Source organism: Haliotis cracherodii, unplaced genomic scaffold (assembly GCF_022045235.1).
Source record: "Haliotis cracherodii isolate W230 unplaced genomic scaffold, xgHalCrac1.p SCAF_8, whole genome shotgun sequence".
NCBI classification, from domain to species: domain Eukaryota; kingdom Metazoa; phylum Mollusca; class Gastropoda; order Lepetellida; family Haliotidae; genus Haliotis; species Haliotis cracherodii.
This window is the reverse complement of record NW_027266341.1, coordinates 39,785,388-39,805,934: the sequence shown is the minus strand read 5'-3', so window position 1 is coordinate 39,805,934 and position 20,547 is coordinate 39,785,388. Positions and strand designations below refer to the sequence as shown.

The 20,547-nt window shown below is 40.1% G+C and overlaps 1 protein-coding gene across 5 annotated transcripts in view; it reads right to left on the bottom strand.

Moving 5' to 3' along the window:
• Positions 1–515: 515 nt before the first annotated feature.
• LOC139449841 (cytokine-like nuclear factor N-PAC) overlaps positions 516–20,547 on the bottom strand; it is an 88,800-nt gene continuing 68,768 nt past the window's right edge. For all 5 annotated transcript variants that reach the window (XM_071231392.1, XM_071231393.1, XM_071231395.1 and 2 more), the window contains 6 exons: positions 16,285–16,395; positions 15,653–15,754; positions 14,710–14,875; positions 14,047–14,226; positions 6,258–6,382; positions 516–3,040 (listed from right to left, as the gene is read on the bottom strand). In XM_071231392.1, coding sequence (XP_071087493.1) covers positions 2,966–3,040; positions 6,258–6,382; positions 14,047–14,226; positions 14,710–14,875; positions 15,653–15,754; positions 16,285–16,395 — 759 coding nt within the window. In that variant the 3' untranslated portion in view covers positions 516–2,965. The remainder of the gene's footprint in view (positions 3,041–6,257; positions 6,383–14,046; positions 14,227–14,709; positions 14,876–15,652; positions 15,755–16,284; positions 16,396–20,547) is intronic.

The window sequence follows — 20,547 nt, the reverse complement described above, 5'->3', positions numbered from 1 at the left end:
TTGTTTACTGTATGTTTCCTACTCAGAGATTCAGCTTACATGTGTATTTGTCTCGGAACAACATCTTGAAAGAACAATCAGCTGGTCACACATTTTTCCCCCAATCTATGGGTCTTTTAGTTTAAAAAATACTTAATGTCATGGCCAATATCATAACTGAAAAGAAATTTCAATACAGTGATCGGAAGACCAAACACTATGTATCTCTAACGACTAAAGGCAAGTTTAAGGTGAGTCAATGTCAATTTGCCGATCTATGCAGTGTTCATTCACCATTTCACCGAAGTTAATGTAAATGAAATTCAATGAAACACACACAAAACACTGCCCGCTCTCACTATATTTTCAAAAGCTATTGCCTGAGAACCAATTCTTTTATTTTACACCTTACAGGCAATGTTTTAGTGGACCAGCCTTTTTGTAGAACCCTGCGACAGCTGTAAAAAACTTGCATGCTTCAAAGTTGAATAATGTACACACAAGACTGAGATTGAGATATTTATTAAATGGCTGTTGACTTGATGGTTCAAACGATGAATGTGATGAGGACATACAACACATGGAATCCAACACAGGAACAAACACAAGTAGAAACACAGTAGCAATTTGTTCGCAACAGAAACATTCTACCCTTGCTTCCTAACAAGTTAAAATCCATTTCAATTTGACATCTTGGTAGAAGTTAAAATTGACAGCTAATCATGGCAAAGTCATGATGTCTATATCCATTTCTTGATACAGTAAAAAAACAAAACAAAACCAAAGCAATCACATTTCTACCACACTGCTACGCACTGATAGTTTACTTTAGATCTGCCTGAGGGCCTCAACTTGAGGCAAAGATCAAACAGACGCCTTTTTCTGTAAAAATCTGTGGTCATGATTGAAAGTTTTCTATATTATACAAAATCAGGATTCAATCACACCTATCTACAATTAATTGTATCATAGTTCTACTCAATACACAAAATATACTAAAACTATGTCAACACCAAACTCAGTATGCCTTTCAATCTAAGATTATTATTTTGACTTGTGAATCCATAGATGTTGTGGGACAATACTCTGCCTCACAAAGTCAGTAGTATAATTATGTGACAAAAGACCACAGTTGTATCATGCATATACACACAGCTGAACAGAAAGTATGATTACAAATATAGGAATGATATTTACATGACCGTCTCTGCTTAACGAAAAACAACCAGTCTATTCGTAAAATTCAGGCAGGATGATAAGTCTCCATACATATTAGTCTGTACCAAATACTTTGGAGGCTACTAGCCCAAACTTGGCTCTTGGCACCCTTTTCAGTTAGGATGTTGTGTTATTATGTGGATTATTATTAGCTGACCTTACTAGCCTGAACAGAATTTCACTGCACTTGGACTTAGGATTAGCAGCTTAAGTCACAGACTGACTCATGCATACAGCATTTACTGGTATCTGAACTTAACCCTACCTGATACCTTACCAAACCAGTCTCTTCACATGACAGAGAATTCATATTTGGTATGAGTAAAAAATATATTTGATATTTGCTAGCTAACACCATTACAGTTGAATGTGGTACATATGTATATTGGGTGAAGTGAAATGATAACAAAATGTTGGAGTGTCAAATTACAATGAGGCTAGTCCGACTGAATATCTGTAATTCCCATTAAGTCTAAAAACGTAGCAACAATTTCTACTTTGGGATATTCAAACAATGTCTGGTAATACTTGCCAAATCTGCTGCTGCAGACTCCATGTATATTTGACAAGAAGATATTCATTTGGACAAACTTGTCTTGGTATAGTTACTATCCCCTTTATTTCAGCTAACCAGTCAATGCAGTTTCAACTTCTACTGGCCATTTCAATCACTCTTTAATTCTACGGATTATTTCCCAACAGAATTTTTTTAAAAAAAGAAGAAATCTTGTCTTTCTACCATTTGCCCAGATCTCTCCTCTGCGAGAGCCTATTTGACAGAGACTGTGCCAGGTTTCTACCATTTACCCAGATCTATCCTCTGCGAAAGCCCACCAATCAGTGACTTCATCAGGTAAAATTAATCTGTCAATATCCTTGTTTTGCAATCATGGTTGTCTGGCAGTGCAAAAAAACAAAAAAAATTAAAATGAAATCACCACAGCTTGGTTCTTAGATTAAACAAACAAGTTAATTAAGTTCATGTAAAATATAAAATTTATATTAAAAGACCCATCTAAAAAGGTTAACATAACTTGTAAGAAATGTTAGTACAGACTCCCAAATGAACACTTTGAGGCGCCTTCACACAACTGAATTAAAGCAACAACAAATGTTCCACAGCTGTTCAGTTTTGAAAATTAGGACAAAAAATACCTTTCTTAACAAGTTTGGGTATTTCTCCAAATAAATAAGTTCTGCTACATAATACTTATATTAACATCTTCTACATTATTCACACACTTTCATCTCATTTCCGTGTTGCTCCATTACTGTTATGCACTGGGCTTTCTTAAAGCTACAAATAGAAATCTATACAAACTTCTCATCTACAATTTTTTTCTATACAATCAAATGAAAATTTCATTTACATCCTGAATGTTACTTCCTCAGACTGAAACTTATGGTATTGGCATAAGTGATGAACAGCAATGTTAGCTTGCAAGCACTTGTACTGTCTTGCTGGTTTCAGAGACCTTAAGTAATTGGGAAAATGGCTTTCCCTTTAATGCTTGCATCAATGCTTAGACTTCTAAAATACATAAATAAAATCTTGTCACATCAAGTTCTTTCCATGCAATGCCACTGCTGACAGGAGAACGCCTGCACATTGTTAAAGATGGACATTTACAATGACCCTTTCTTGCAGTCCTTGTCTTGGTCGTCCTACCAAGTTTCTTCTACATAAACTCCAACACTTTTCTGAGGAAACTGTTTCATTTAATTGTTCTGAAACACATGTAGTGATTGGCTGATCTCAAGGTTCTCATCATGCATTTGCAGCTCGAACCACTGCTGAAATGTCACTCTCGCTGAATCCAAGACTGCGAGCTTTCTTGAACATCTGAAAATAGAAATGACTGTTTAAGAGTGTTCCTGATCCCATAGAGAGTGTTATCCACACAGTAAACCATTGATACACTTGTTGACGTCACCGAGCAGGAGAGTCTTGTAATAAGCTCCATACATTGATTGATGACAATGATGTGGTGCCTACTTGCTGCCCATCAAACTGTTGCCAAACTTTCCTCATACCATAGATAGGGTTCTCCCCATGTGTGGGTGTTGTGGGTGTTCCCACAAACAATGGGGCAGGTAACTGGTAATGAAATACATCATTAGCTGACAAGGTAACAAACAGTACAACAGTTAACTCATTAGCTGACAAGGTACAGTACTACAGTCAGTTACCTCAGTAGCTGTGGAGACGACATACAGTACTACAGTCTGTCACCTCAGTAGCTGTGGAGACTACATACAGCACTAGTCAGTTACCTCAGTAGCTGTGGAGACTACATACAGTACTAGTCAGTTACCTCAGTAGCTGTGGAGACGACATAGAGTACTACAGTCAGTTACCTCAGTAGCTGTGGAGACCACATAGAGTACTACAGTCAGTTACCTCAGTAGCTGTGGAGACGACATAGAGTACTACAGTCAGTTCCCTCAGTAGCTGTGGAGACGACATACAGAACTACAGTCTGTTACCTCAGTAGCTGAGGAGACGACATACAGTACTAGTCAGTTACCTCAGTAGCTGTGGAGACGACATACAGTACTAGTCAGTTACCTCAGTAGCTGAGGAGACGACATACAGTACTAGTCAGTTACCTCAGTAGCTATGGAGATGACATACAGTACTACAGTCTGTCATCTCAGTAGCTGTGGAGACTACATACAGTACTACAGTCAGTTATCTCAGTAGCTGTGGAGACAACATACAGTACTACAGTCTGTTACCTCAGTAGCTGTGGAGACGACATACAGTACTACAGTCTGTTACCTCAGTAGCTGTGGAGATGACATACAGTACTACAGTCTGTCATCTCAGTAGCTGTGGAGACTACATACAGTACTACAGTCAGTTATCTCAGTAGCTGTGGAGACGACATACAGTACTACAGTCTGTTACCTCAGTAGCTGTGGAGACGACATACAGTACTACAGTCTGTTACCTCAGTAGCTGAGGAGACAACATACAGTACTAGTCAGTTACCTCAGTAGCTGAGGAGACGACATACAGTACTAGTCAGTTACCTCAGTAGCTGTGGAGACGACATACAGTAATACAGTCTGTTACCTCAGTAGCTGAGGAGACGACATACAGTACTAGTCAGTTACCTCAGTAGCTGTGGAGACGACAAACAGTACTAGTCAGTTACCTCAGTAGCTGTGGAGACGACATACAGTACTACAGTCAGTTACCTCAGTAGCTGTGGAGACTACAGACAGCACTAGTCAGTTACCTCAGTAGCTGAGGAGACGACATACAGTACTACAGTCTGTTACCTCAGTAGCTGTGGAGACGACATACAGTACTAGTCAGTTACCTCAGTAGCTGAGGAGACTACATACAGTACTACAGTCAGTTACCTCAGTAGCTGTGGAGACTACATACAGTACTACAGTCTGTTACCTCAGTAGCTGTGGAGACTACATACAGTACTACAGTCAGTTACCTCAGTAGCTGTGGAGACGACATACAGTACTAGTCAGTTACCTCAGTAGCTGTGGAGACGACATAGAGTACTACAGTCAGTTACCTCAGTAGCTGTGGAGACGACATAGAGTACTACAGTCAGTTCCCTCAGTAGCTGTGGAGACGACATACAGAACTACAGTCTGTTACCTCAGTAGCTGAGGAGACGACATACAGTACTAGTCAGTTACCTCAGTAGCTGAGGAGACTACATACAGTACTAGTCAGTTACCTCAGTAGCTGTGGAGACGACATACAGTACTAGTCAGTTACCTCAGTAGCTGTGGAGACGACATAGAGTACTACAGTCAGTTACCTCAGTAGCTGTGGAGACGACATACAGTACTAGTCAGTTACCTCAGTAGCTGAGGAGACGACATACAGTACTAGTCAGTTACCTCAGTAGCTGTGGAGACGACATACAGTAATACAGTCTGTTACCTCAGTAGCTGAGGAGACGACATACAGTACTAGTCAGTTACCTCAGTAGCTGAGGAGACGACATACAGTACTACAGTCTGTTACCTCAGTAGCTGTGGAGACGACATACAGTACTAGTCAGTTACCTCAGCAGCTGAGGAGACGACATAGAGTACTACAGTCAGTTACCTCAGTAGCTGTGGAGACTACATACAGTACTACAGTCTGTTACCTCAGTAGCTGTGGAGACGACATACAGTACTAGTCAGTTACCTCAGTAGCTGAGGAGACGACATAGAGTACTACAGTCTGTTACCTCAGTAGCTGTGGAGACTACATACAGTACTACAGTCAGTTACCTCAGTAGCTGTGGAGACGACATACAGTACTAGTCAGTTACCTCAGTAGGTGTGGAGACTACATACAGTACTAGTCAGTTACCTCAGTAGGTGTGGAGACGACATACAGTACTACAGTCAGTTACCTCAGTAGCTGAGGAGACGACATACGGTACTACAGTCAGTTACCTCAGTAGCTGTGGAGACTACATACAGTACTAGTCAGTTACCTCAGTAGCTGTGGAGACTACATACAGTACTACAGTCTGTTACCTCAGTAGCTGTGGAGACGACATAGAGTACTACAGTCAGTTACCTCAGTAGCTGTGGAGACTACATACAGTACTACAGTCAGTTACCTCAGTAGCTGTGGAGACGACATACAGCACTAGTCAGTTACCTCAGTAGCTGAGGAGACTACATACAGCACTAGTCTGTTACCTCAGTAGCTGAGGAGACGACATACAGTACTACAGTCTGTTACCTCAGTAGCTGTGGAGACTACATACTGTACTACAGTCAGTTACCTCAGTAGCTGTGGAGACGACAAACAGTACTAGTCAGTTACCTCAGTAGCTGAGGAGACGACATACAGTACTACAGTCTGTTACCTCAGTAGCTGTGGAGACTACATACAGTACTACAGTCAGTTACCTCAGTAGCTGTGGAGACGACATACAGTACTACAGTCTGTTACCTCAGTAGCTGTGGAGACAACATACAGTACTACAGTCAGTTACCTCAGTAGCTGTGGACATGACATACAGTTCTAGTCAGTTACCTCAGTAGCTGAGGAAACGACATACAGTACTACAGTTAGTTACCTCATTAGCTGCAGAGGCGACATACAACGGCTGTTCCACACGATCCCCAAGGCCCAGGACTAGTCGTAGATCTTTCTGCTGGTGCTGTAGGGGAAAGTGAGGGTCAAACTTGCCATTCACCATTGCTGCAAGAGAGAACACTAGTCAGTACTCCATACATCACATGCTTCAGTGCACACATACAAAGTTCAGAAGCCATCATATATGTGTGATATATATATCACACATCTCAGTACACACATCACACACAGGTTGTCAATATATCACGGGTTATTTTTTTCTGCAGTGGTCTTAATCATGGACCAAGTCAAGCACTTTTTGAGGTGGGTCACATACAAAACAAGCAATAATCCAACCACTGGGAATCCCATTTTTAGTTCTCTCTGTATTCAAAGAATACTATACCTCTAATAAATTATTACCTAAATCCTGTATTTTGGTTGTAATCACCTTATAAAATTCTTAATATTTTCACCAGAAGTCCTCTTCACTGTCAACTACCTATAATATGTTGTGACGCTAATATTATCTCTCTTCCTATATCTCTTGCACATGTGCCATGGGGAAAACCTCACTTGTTTCTAACATCAGTAACTGCATGCAGATTACTGGGGAGGCAGGTGTGATAGCTCCTGATGTAATAGAGGTCATATTCTTTGAATTATTTGTTGCTTTATTTGTTTTTGGATTGAGAAAGTTACATGGAGAGGAGTAATAGTTGGAAAGATGTAAACAAACCTTTTGCAACAATCTTTTTCCTTGTCTCACTTATGCATAATGATATGCGTAAATAATTATGAAAATATTTTTAAAACATTCCTAACTGTGAATTATTACACTAAACATGTTTGTTTTAATCAGCCCGATCATGAGAGGAAGCCACGTTCTGTTCTAGAGCTCTTGTGCTCCTCGCCTGCAGCCGCTAGGAGGCGAAGAGCAGGTAACCAGTCAAGCTCTATCCTCATACAGACTTTCGCTGCAGTGAAACATTGACCAAGTTTTGGACAGCGTGAATAATTGATGTGTCAGGCTACAGGAGTGATCATATTAGCGTTAGAGAGGTAACTCTCAAATGAAGCATGGTTCACAAGGTTGTGGGCTTCAGTTTTACCAATATCTTCATGTCTCCACTCATCCTGTTCATTAAAACATAATATAACAACAATGTAACTACTTCTTTGAAAAGATCAATTATGAAAAAAATATTAATAACTTTACCACTGGAGATATATCAACATCAACAAAATCATGTTTAACACTATGATTGTTTCAACCCCCTGTTCCTAGTTAAAAGTTTTGTTTTCATATTTAAATGTTTATTTTCTACTTTATTATTACATAAATATTTAAACTGAAATGTGCAATATTCTCATTCCTGTTTCTGAAGATACCTCATGCAAATTGCAATTTGTCTTACCAAAGGGTTATGTCAGTATTGGTACTTGAGTCAATAGGTAGGTATGATACAAAATTTCTTTGCACCATGTTGATTCTTTGGATAAAAGTTATTTTGTTAACAATGATGGCAATTGTTTGATAATTCCTACAAATACAAAACCTCTATTACATCATTGCCTGAATACCCCTGACTGATCGAAAGGTTCTGACATCTAGTTATGCCCTGGATAGTCAACAGTGAGTCAGTGAGTGAGTATGGTTGTATGCCGCTTTTAGCAATATTCCAGCAACATCACGGCCGGGGACTCCAGAAATGGGCTTCACACATTATACTCATGTGGGGGATCGAACCTGGGTCTTCAGCGTGCCAGCGAACGTTTTAACTACTAGGCTACCCAAACACCAATAGTCAACAGTTCTACTGAAATTAAACTTCGTGATTTTCATCAAACTTGGGTCCTAATTGTTCCAAACAACACCATTCTAGGTGCTTTGACCAATATTAGGCATACATCATCCCAAAATCACCTATAAAGGCCCAATTTTCAGAATAAATGCAAGGACATCCTTTGTATAGAAGATTAACAGATATTTTCTGTATTTCCGATGCAGTTGAGTGGCTGGTTAGTAGAATCTGCAAGCCAGAACAGAACAGAGATACTACTCCGGTGGATACTAGCTCTTTGCAAAGGGCAGGACTCATGTATTGTCTATGCCCTAATCGTCCCAGAGCTGGAGACTGGTTCTTTGCCACGAACTCTGGTAAGACCCAATCAGATAAAAAAATAATGATCAGTTACATTTGAGAATGAAGCATGGGTTTTACACGTCCTCCAACAGGAACGATTTCGTCGTTCTGTTGGGGACAGGATAACCTCCTACAGATATCCCATTGGGCTGGAGAACTGTACATCGGGCCGAACTGTATCTTTCAAAGATGCCGTGGCAGAACTTAGCATCCTGGTGAAGATCTAGCAGCTGTTGCTGAGGCAGGTTTGGAGTAGATGGAGTTTGTCTACATCTTTGTATGATAACTTCCAGGTATGAAGGTGCCGTGGAAGTAGGCTGCCGAACATGATGTCTGATCTGGGCTGGAGTAGGAGATGTCAGTGTTACGGAAGTCTCAGGGGTTTGTCCAAGAATAATGGAAACAGTCTGTGGAAACCCCAGCTAGGCTGGCCATACTGGCACTATGAGAATTTTGGCGCAGTCTGTGTCCTCGATCTTCCTCAGAACCCCGTCTATGAAGGAACAAGGTCGACAGTCATATGCAAATATCCCCATCCATACCATGATCAACATCTGCTTGACGAGCTCGGAGATCCGACAGCAGACTGACATACACTGGAAACTTGTTGTTATGGCATGTGCCAGACAAGTCCAGATGAGGTGTGTCCAACACCAATGTTATCCAACATTGGGGAGACCTTTCTGTAGCAACTATCCTCCCCTGGCAGAATAAATGTCTGCAAGATGTTGAGCTGCCCCAGCATGCACATAATCGAGTCTCCCAAGGTTGCCATAGACCTTGCATTCTTAAGACTCTCCATATTAGCTCCTCAACCAAGGTGTGTCTGTGACAGGTTTTCTTATATCAAACCTCAAGTCTCTAGGTTTGATACTGCCACTTTTGCCTATTGATTTGTAGGTATCTTTCTATCTCATAACCTCTTGGGAGGTTTGACTTTTTCCTGGTGATGACTTGAGTAGCAGATGAAACTTGGACTATGTGTTTCATACGTCCAATGTTCTAAAATCGAAGACAAGAAATGAAACTTTTTCATTATGGATGACTGGAATCAAATCTGATACCTCACATATCATGTGAAGTTTTGTAACCCACTGTTGTCCCACTGAGCCACCCGGACAGGTAATGAGAGAATATTTAGGAATGTTTAAGTTGTCTATGCTGCACATGTTTCTTCTCTCGCACGCTTTGATCACATTTCTTTTTTACCGCGACACACTGTATTGTTTCCCTATAAAATAGCTTGATGTTTTCTTATTTCTTCTGTTATTTCTTGCATTTAGACAGTTAATAAGAAAGATAGTGAGACAAAGTCAAGAAGCTAGGGGGACAGGTAAATAAGGTGAGAGAGGGAGGTAACTCCTACAAGACACACATGCACCACACCACCAGGGAGGTCACAGACAATGTCTTCTAGAAGCTGTCAGAGAAAGCAACACATATCACTCACAATATAATGACAAACTTATGGCCCTCAGAGCAAAATTTCATCTGGCGTATGGTCCTCTGGGACAAGCAAAACAAACAACCTTCATTGCACTGGGATAGAGTAAAGTGAAACCCAAAGTATTCGGTTTCACTCAAATGTCCACTGTCATCAACAGGTGGGTGGCTGGATAGTTTAGGGAGATAGTGTGTGAGTGAGATAGTGAGTGAGTGAGTGAGTGAGTGAGTGAGATAGTGAGTGAGTGAGAAAGTGAGTGAGTGAATGAAACAGTGAGTGAGATAGTGAGTGAGTGAGTGAGTGAGATAGTGAGTGAGTGAGAAAGTGAGTGAGTGAATGAAACAGTGAGTGAGATAGTGAGTGAGTGAGAAAGTGAGTGAGAAAGTGAGTGAGTGAATGAAACAGTGAGTGAGATAGTGAGTGAGTGAGTGAGTGAGTGAGATAGTGAGTGAGTGAGAAAGTGAGTGAGTGAATGAAACAGTGAGTGAGATAGTGAGTGAGTGAGTGAGTGAGTGAGTGAGATAGTGAGAAAGTGAGTGAGTGAATGAAACAGTGAGTGAGATAGTGAGTGAGTGAGATAGTGAGTGAGTCAGTGAGATAGTGAGTGAGTGAATGAAACAGTGAGTGAGATGGAAGTGAGTGAGTGAGAAAGTGAGTGAGTGAGAAAGTGAGTGAGTGAATGAAACAGTGAGTGAGATAGTGAGTGAGTGAGTGAGTGAGATAGTGAGTGAGTGAGAAAGTGAGTGAGTGAGAAAGTGAGTGAGTGAATGAAACAGTGAGTGAGATAGTGAGTGAGTGAGTGAGATAGTGAGTGAGTGAATGAAACAGTGAGTGAGATGGAAGTGAGTGAGTGAGTGAGTGAGTGAGATAGTGAGTGAGTGAATGAAACAGTGAGTGAGATAGTGAGTGAGTGAGATAGTGAGTGAGTCAGTGAGATAGTGAGTGAGTGAATGAAACAGTGAGTGAGATGGAAGTGAGTGAGTGAGAAAGTGAGTGAGTGAGAAAGTGAGTGAGTGAATGAAACTGAGTGAGATAGTGAGTGAGTGAGTGAGTGAGTGAGATAGTGAGTGAGTGAGAAAGTGAGTGAGTGAATGAAACAGTGAGTGAGATGGAAGTGAGTGAGTGAGTGAGTGAGTGAGTGAGATAGTGAGTGAGTGAATGAAACAGTGAATGAAACAGTGAGTGAGATGGAAGTGAGTGAGATAGTGTGTGAGTGAGATAGTGAGTGAGTGAGTGAGTGAGTGAGTGAGAAAGTGAGTGAGTGAGAAAGTGAGTGAGTGAATGAAACAGTGAGTGAGATGGAAGTGAGTGAGATAGTGAGTGAGTGAGTGAGTGAGTGAGAAAGTGAGTGAGTGAATGAAACAGTGAGTGAGATGGAAGTGAGTGAGTGAGAAAGTGAGTGAGATGGAAGTGAGTGAGTGAGATAGTGAGTGAGATGGAAGTGAGTGAGTGAGAAAGTGAGTGAGTGAATGAAACAGTGAGTGAGATAGTGAGTGAGTGAGATAGTGAGTGAGTCAGTGAGATAGTGAGTGAGTGAATGAAACAGTGAGTGAGAAAGTGAGTGAGTGAATGAAACAGTGAGTGAGATAGTGAGTGAGTGAGATAGTGAGTGAGTCAGTGAGATAGTGAGTGAGTGAATGAAACAGTGAGTGAGAAAGTGAGTGAGTGAATGAAACAGTGAATGAAACAGTGAGTGAGATGGAAGTGAGTGAGACAGTGAGATAGTGAGTGAGTGAATGAAACAGTGAGTAAGATAGTAAGATAGTGAGTGACTGAATGAAACAGTGAGTAAGATAGTGAGATAGTGAGTAAGACAGTGAGTGAGATAGTGAGTAAGACAGTGAGATAGTAAGATAGTGAGTAGGACAGTAAGATAGTGAGTGAGATAGTGAGTAAGACAGTGAGATAGTGAGATAGTAAGATAGTGAGTAGGACAGTAAGATAGTGAGTGAGTGAGTGAGATAGTGAGTTAGATAGTGAGTGAATGAAACAGTAAGATAGTGAGTGAGATAGTGAGTAAGACAGTAAGATAGTGAGATAGTGAGTGAGATAGTGAGTAAGATAGTGAGTGAGTCAGTGAGATAGTGAGTCAGTGAATGAAACAGTGAGTAAGATAGTGAGTGAGTGAGTGAGATAGTGAGTGAATGAAACAGTGAGTAAGATAGTGAGTGAGTGAGTGAGTGAGATAGTGAGTGAATGAAACAGTGAGTAAGATAGTAAGATAGTGAGTGACTGAATGAAACAGTGAGTAAGATAGTAAGATAGTGAGTGAGATAGTGAGTAAGACAGTGAGTGAGATAGTGAGTAAGACAGTGAGTGAGATAGTAAGATAGTGAGTAGGACAGTGAGTAAGATAGCGAGTGAGTGAGTGAGATAGTGAGTGAGATAGTGAGTGAATGAAACAGTAAGATAGTGAGATAGTGAGTGAGATAGTGAGTAAGATAGTGAGTGAGTCAGTGAGATAGTGAGTCAGTGAATGAAACAGTGAGTAAGATAGTGAGTGAGTGAGTGAGTGAGATAGTGAGTGAATGAAACAGTGAGTAAGATAGTGAGTGAGTGAGTGAGATAGTGAGTGAATGAAACAGTGAGTAAGATAGTAAGTGACTGAATGAAACAGTGAGTAAGATAGTAAGATAGTGAGTGAGATAGTGAGTAAGATAGTGAGTGAGATAGTGAGTAATACAGTGAGTGAGATAGTAAGATAGTGAGTAGGACAGTGAGTAAGATAGTGAGTGAGTGAGTGAGATAGTGAGTGAGATAGTGAGTGAATGAAACAGTAAGATAGTGAGTAAGATAGTAAGATAGTGAGTAAGATAGTGAGTGAGATAGTGAGCTAGTAAGATAGTGAGTAGGACAGTGAGTAAGATAGTGAGTGAGTGAGTGAGATAGTGAGTGAATGACACAGTAAGATAGTGAGTGAGACAGTGAGTAAGATAGTGAGATAGTGAGTGAGATAGTGAGTAAGATAGTGAGATAGTGAGTAGGACAGTGAGTAAGATAGTGAGTGAATGAAAAAGTGAGTAAGATAGTGAATGAGGTAGTGAGTAAGACAGTGAGTGAGATAGTGTGTGAGATAGTGAGTAAGATAGTGAGTAAGTGAGTCAGTCAGTCAGTCAGTGAATGAAACAGTGAGTGAGATAGTAAGTGAGATAGAGAGTGAGTAAGATAGTGAGTGAATGAAACAGTGAGTAAGATAGTGAGTGAGGTAGTGAGTGAGTGAGTGAGAAAGATAGTGAGTGAGATAGTAAGTGAGGTAGTGAGATAGTGAGTGAGTGAGTGAGATAGTGAGTCAGTGAATGAAACAGTGAGTGAGATAGTGAGTGAGTTAGTAAGTAAGATAGTGAGTAAGTAAGATAGTGAGATAGTGAGTGAGTCAGTCAGTGAATGAAGCAGTGAGTTAGATAGTAAGTGAGGTAGTAACTGAGATAGTGAGTGAGATAGTGAGTCAGTGAATGAAACAGTGAGTGAGATAGTGAGTGAGTGAATAAAACAGTGAGATAGTAAGTGAGATAGTGAGTAAGATAGTGAGTGAGCTGCATTATTACTGTTATACAAGCACTTCTGTGGATAAGTAATCCAGTCTGCATCAGACAACCACATGGATATAAAGGATCATAACAGAAGTTACTACTGTTACAACAGAAACAAGGGACTGTGTGAACATAGACTATGGACTGAGTGTGCAAACAGAAACAAGGGACTGTGTGAACATAGACTATGGACTGAGTGTGCAAACAGAAACATGCACTATCAAGCCAAATATTCAAGTTTATAGAACGCGGATAGTGTTTATGCAGAAGATACTTGCCATTAACAATTGCTGAAAAGACAAAAAAAAAGAAGGCATGCAAACAATTAATATTAAATAAAAAACACTTAATAAGTGCTTTATGAGATTCAGAAAATAGTTTGTTTGGAAAGCATTTCCAATTTAATAAATGACGATTTTTTTTTCTTTTTATGTACTTTCAATTTTGGACATTTTCACTAGTTTTAGCAAAAATGAATGTTTTGACAGATAGACACATTTTATGAAGTCAAAGTGAAAGTGAAATAAGGATTTGGATGTTGGCAGTTTCTACACATTTTAGGACATTTGCTAGCTTCAAAATTTCAGAATTCCGAGTAACAGCCTTTGGGTTTTATTGCCATCAGTCTATGTCCCATGAACCAGCTAACTACAGTGACATTGGGCCTACCTTGACTCTTATGATTAATGGTAGGACAGGAGAGTGAGCCAAGGGAGAGAACTTCTGACAGATCCTCCATGTCTATGCCCACTTTCTCTGCCAGTGCCATTGCCTCTGCCAGCCCTGCCATGACGGTGCCCAGTAGCATATTGTGGATGAGCTTCATCCGCGTGGCAGTGCCCACTTCATCTGAAAGGAAGGAGTGACAGTGAGACAACAACTCAACAAATTCAACGTGTGTGTGTGTGTGTGTGTGTGTGTGTGTGTGTGTGTGTGTGTGTGAATAAATTTAATAAAACAGATTACAAATATAAACCCCTGTATACAAAGAACACTTTTTATAACAAGATAACAGGTAACTTGCATACTTTGTTGCTTAAAGCTAGCAGCTCTCAGCAATATAACAGCTACATAATGGCAGTCTGTAAATAATTGAGTGTGGACCAGACAACCCTGTGATTGTCATCATGAGCATCAGTCTACGCAATTTTGGGATACAATGCATCAACCAAGTCAGCAAGCCTGGCCACCCGATCCCGTTAGTCACCTCTTCCAACAAGCAAATTTGCTTTTTACGACAAACATGGAAGCTTAGTGCCACAACATCAATTTCAAGAAAAATTGGACAAGCTGAAAACCTACTGATCAAAATAAGCGAGGAAAATGTCTTACTTCCTAAGTAAAATGACTTTTTGCCCATGGCTTCAAAGCATGAGAAACAGTCATCGTAGAGCTTCCTGTCTCCTGATGTGAGGATAACCAATCGTCCCTCTAGGGCTGGCACCCGACTCCCAACAACAGGCGCTTCCAGGAACACGCCACCCCTTGCCATGATTGCCTGCAACACACACATACCAGTGCATCCAAACACATCATCACAGCAGTGTCGCAACACATAATTCCCTAACCAAATGTCCCAACACAATACACTCATATGGTGCTGAATAGTAGCAGGATGAAGCACTGATGCATCGGTGGAGCACAATTTTTTACTTCTTGATAAAAGTATTGATCACAGTAGCACTCTAAGTAAAAAACATTGATTCTGGCCTTAAATGTTTGCTTTAATAAGTGTTATTGGTAGCGAAAATTAGTAGCAAAAATGTAAATACTTTCATCCATTGTGCCATACTTGACACTGCCCAATGTATTTGGCCAACCTGTCTATGAAAAAGATGGCTTATACACCAGGAAGGTATTTGGCAAGTGTCTAACATTAATAACATGATAAAAAATGCTATTCTGAAATCACCAGATAAACCCCATATCGAAAAAGATGTTGTGATACGTATCGTGGAAATAATGAACCTCAACTATCAGTAATACCAAGCATCCTTACTCTCCAATGGTGAATAAGTTTGGGTTAATACGACTGAGGCAGGTTTCAGATGTTTACCACTTTGGGTATTTTGCTTACATGTCCAAAACAAATATGACAACAAATCTCTTCAAACCTTTGACCTTTAGATTCCGCTAGCTAATTGCAGTGTCTTAGACAACTGGGCCCACATAACACAAGTTGTCACTAAATGCTTCGTAAGTGACATCCTGGACCTTGGCATTGAATGTATCCATCCCCCATATATAGGAACATGCCCTGATCACAGCCACCTACCTCTGCTACATCTTCCACAGTCTCCTCATCAACTGTGGACATCTCCACATAACACTTCCCTCGTGAGATTCCTTGTAGCACACCAGAGTTACCAAACACAATCTGCAACAGAATTTTCAGATGGTTACTATAACAGAATATGTAAAGTCATCTGTTGTCCAAAGCAGGAATTTATGTTTTCTTATCTACTGTTGTACTGGCAAACACAAAACATGTGCCATAGCATTTGGACACCTAGATGTGTTGTCAAAAGACTAAAATGTACAAAACAGCAGATTTAAACAAAATTGCTATCAGCATTGATATTCAAATCTTTCCGCATTAATACTGAAAACAAATTTACAAATATGAAACAAGCAACTGATTATTTCTTTATCTGCAACAAGGAACGACACCATGCTTGTCACAAGAAGCGACGAATGGGATCAGGTGATCAGGCTCACTGACTGTGTTGATTGCATGTCATCGTATCCCTATGGCATCGATCAATTCTCATGATGTCAATCGCTGAATGTCTGGTGTTGCTTCGATTATTTACAGTCTGCCATTGACATATAGATGGAATATTGCTGAGTGAAGCATTATACACTAGTGCTACTAGTGCTACTAGTGCTGATAGTGCTGCTACTCACATCTCGGACAGCTCCAGAGTCGGCCACACAGGTGAAGGTGATGTCACAGTTCTGGACAACATCATTTGGGGACGTACCACGCAATGCCCCTGCCTTCACAAACTCTCGACACTGAAAATATAAAGTATTATCTGAGCTAAACAAATCCATTAATTTAGTGTGTTTGTTGACACTGTACCAAGGCTGGATATGCAGGAAACTCCTCGCAGTGAGTGACGCGAGCAGAGGGACACTGAGCATCACTAGACTAGTGTCTCTCTGCGTTCCTCCACTTAAATTTCTACAAATTCTATGTTCTCATCAGAGGAGACGATCTTTTCAGAGGTCAAATCCCAAGGATGAAGAAAATTTATAGAAAAATGAAAACAATATGTCACAGGATTTCTTAGAACAAGTTGTCTGCCTAGTATTAACGAAGATGAAACACTAATGTTTCTAAATCTGTAAAAATGAATGTACTATTGCAAAACACTGTTGCAATACACAACAGTTAAATTTATAATAACACCAAGTATCAACTCTTGAGCCTCCTAAACATTCCAAACAGAATATTTTGTCCCAAGCCATAAAAATGTACACAGTAAAACACTGATGATTTGAGTGAGTGAGTGAGTGAGTTTGGTTATACGCTGCTTTGAACAGTATTCCAGTTATATCGCGGCGTGTCAGCTTAATGTGGGAGGAAAGCCCAAAATGACTCAGGAATCAGATGTTTACCACTTCGGCGAAACCCATGATCACGGGTATGGTGCTGACAAAACTACAAACACAATCGGGGCGAACCGGGTTTTGAACCCACAATCATAGGTTTATGTCCTGTCCAAGGGACGCAACTCTGCACAGCGAAACGGGGTGATTTGAACACAACATGATGTCGTCATAGGGAGAATCATATGCCAAAGTCCTGCTTCCTCAGTTTGGCAAAAATATCAGCCTCAAAACTGCATTATGAAAGAAAAGAATTTAAGAGCATTATAGAGCATTTAGAGCAGAAATGGTTCAGTAGCTTCTGAGCAGGAGATGTTTTCAGTGTCAGGAAATGCATTTTGAGAAAATTTAGGAGCAACGATCAAAAATAGGTCAATATTTTAAATATCGCCAACAAAATGGTCGGGTAATGGCAATAAGAAAATTCAGTTTTCAGTGTGGCCAAAGTGCAACGGACAATTAAAAATGTCAAAACTCAAAACATTGCAAGAAACAGAACATACAGCTGAGCCCTACTACACGTGTACATTTTGCAAAAGTAATGTCCAAAACTAGTTTTAGAAATATGTCTAGCCACGGCTGCCACATTAAACATTGGATTCAGACCCCCTAAACAAATTGTGGGAACAAACATGAAGTTTCAGCTTCACTGGTGCAGTGCTGAGAAGGAGACTCATGACGTAAGATGCATGCTGGACGAATGACTCATTCTACAATATGGTCATTGACAGTCATGTTTGATTTCTGATCAAGATGTCTTGAACAAACTTGACACTGCACAAGGTGACCATATCACAACCAAGTTTCAGTCCTTGGGGCCTTAAAGTTAATGAAAAGAAGATTTTTAAATTACTAGAACAGACTGATAGGAAGCTTCATGCAAAATTTATTGAAAAGTCACAATCTACTGTTTCTAAGGCAACTTATTGCATGGATCAATGCTGATGATATCAATCACTGGATTATCTGATCCAGACTCAATTATTTTCAGATCACCGTCATATAGCTGACTATTACTCTCCCCCTGACCCAAACAGGAGTTGATGTGTCTCACTATACTAACACAAAATGCACAAACCATTTAAGTTAGGACCATATCTTTCAATAACTAACAGGGCTCACTAAACCCCAACTTCGAGTCAAACATATTCCTAAGTTCAAAACATTAAAAAAGCAATATTTTGTAAGAAAATCCATTTATCGAAATCAAACTTAGCACTGCACCTCTCCAATTGGTATAGAAACTGTATCCCACAATTGGAAAAAAATCCACAAATTAGAATTTAAGTCTCAAATGTTGAAGGAAAAACATATTCTAATTTCACAACATGAAAAATATCATATCACTTTTCCCCTAAAGAAACTCTATTTGTTTTAGAAAATCCAAATTTTGAAATCAAAGTTTGCACTGCATCTCTCCTATAGGTATATAAAGTTTCACCAAGTTTGAAAAGAATCCATGTAGACTAGCAGTTTTCAAGGTATAGGTCGCAAAAAAAATGTCCTTGGAAAGACATTTCAATGTTGATCCCCAAATCATGTGAGTGACAGACTTCGAATATTGAGTCATCACATGATGAATATTGACTCTGAATATTGGCGTCTGGTACTAACATTTCAAGGTTCGCAGATAAGTTTCTGTAATGAAACAGAGGACAGTTTAATGGCTTCATAAACTTTTAAGTGAATTTCAGAATAACAAAACAAACAATTACTCTTGGTACACAATGGCGAAGGGTCAGGTCCTTGTGTTTGCATACTGACCTTGTGAAGAGTAATCATTTGTATAATGTTACAATGCATGAGAAGAGTCCTGTAACATGTGACTGATGACACTGCCCTGGTTAAACCAGCATGCTCCCACTGGTAGTCATGCAGTGCTCCAGGTGCTGTAGCATTAGGATGTATGTCTACTGCCTATCGATCAGCATGTACCAAGGATCACTTTAGCAGGCCGAGACATTGCACTAATTATCCTGCAATCAATAACATATCAAAACTGCCAGTTCACTTTGTAAACAAACTCCAACTGACATATAACCTCCTCTTTGAAAGCCAGTGGGTTTGAATCCTGGAATCCTATAAAAAATACATTCAGTGTTTTACTTTGCCCTACAAATCTAGGATTACAGGGGACCCCCAATCATTAATTTCAAGATAAAACAGGAAACATCAGAGTCCGGTGAAGGTTTTGTTTGTTGTTTAACACAGCACTCAGCAATATTCCAAATATCTGTAAATAATCAAGTCTGTTCCAGATAATCCAGTTATTGACATAATGAGCACTGATCTACGCAATTAGGATACGATGACATGCATCAACCAAGCCAGAGAGCTGACCACTCAATCCCATTAGACGTCTCTTACGACAAGCATATAATCACTTTTTACAGCAAGCATGGGTTGCTGACGACCTATTCTACCCCGCATCTTCACGGGTTCCTGTATAGTAATGAAATAATGTAATGTAGTGTACAATTTGCTAATTACTGTAATTGCAGGACTTTTGTCAAGAATTGGGTAATTGTTTTTATCTGCATCCATACCATACATTTGTTATTTGACATACATATCTGTGTCGTGTTAAACCCTGTACATTGAGGATGTGGACCAAGGCATGCAGGGTTGTGATCCTGCTCATCCCTTGCCATGGAACAGGTACCCGTGCAAATTTCACCTGTCTTTCATCAATACTTACAAAGCTGCAATATTCACATATAGTATGATATTCTGATAAAGAACCTCATATTGAATGTGGAATTTATGTTATGTCAGTTCTCATTGTAACAATATGGAAGTTGAAACTAGACCTTCCATATAAACAATCAACCCCATTGCCACTCTCAATACCCAGTGACTAAACCATTTACCCATTTTGAATCAAGATGGGAGCCATTTCAGCTGTTCTGATATGTAACCAAGATGACGGTTAATAAATGCTGTAAATCTGGTGAGTATTTGGGGCAGGAAAGACCTGTGAAAGTGAAAAGAGATCCACATGCAGAATACTTTCCTATTGTTTAAGAAGGAAAGTAAGGTAGCTCACAGTTTGAAGCTCATGCTGCCACACTCATAAACATTGTGTCACAATAATTCTAGTCCCAGTTAGGGTTAGTGGTGACAGGTCAGCAGGAATTTAAATAGTTCAGTTACCCACTGCACAACAGCCACACTGCCAGCACACACAGGGCTGGCTATGTTACCCAACATAAACACCCTGCCTGCATGTGAACCCGCACTGCCACCAGTGTTACCCCTGTAGGCCAGTACAGTCAAGGAGTGTGAGGCTGTGCTGTCATGTCTCTGCTGCTTATCTATATCACATGATCAAGGTCATAACATAACAGGCAAAGTAGCGATAGCAATTCCCTTACAGGATCAATCGCTAATAATGCCACATGCAGTCGCTTTATTGCTTTACCATTACTGGGCTCTGTGCCTGGGCCCTGGGGATCACGGACAGCGCTGAACAAACACATTCTTTTAGTCAGCTTACACCAAGCTCCATCGTATCAATTCTGGATTACGTGAATAGGTTTGGGAGAAATCAGTTAC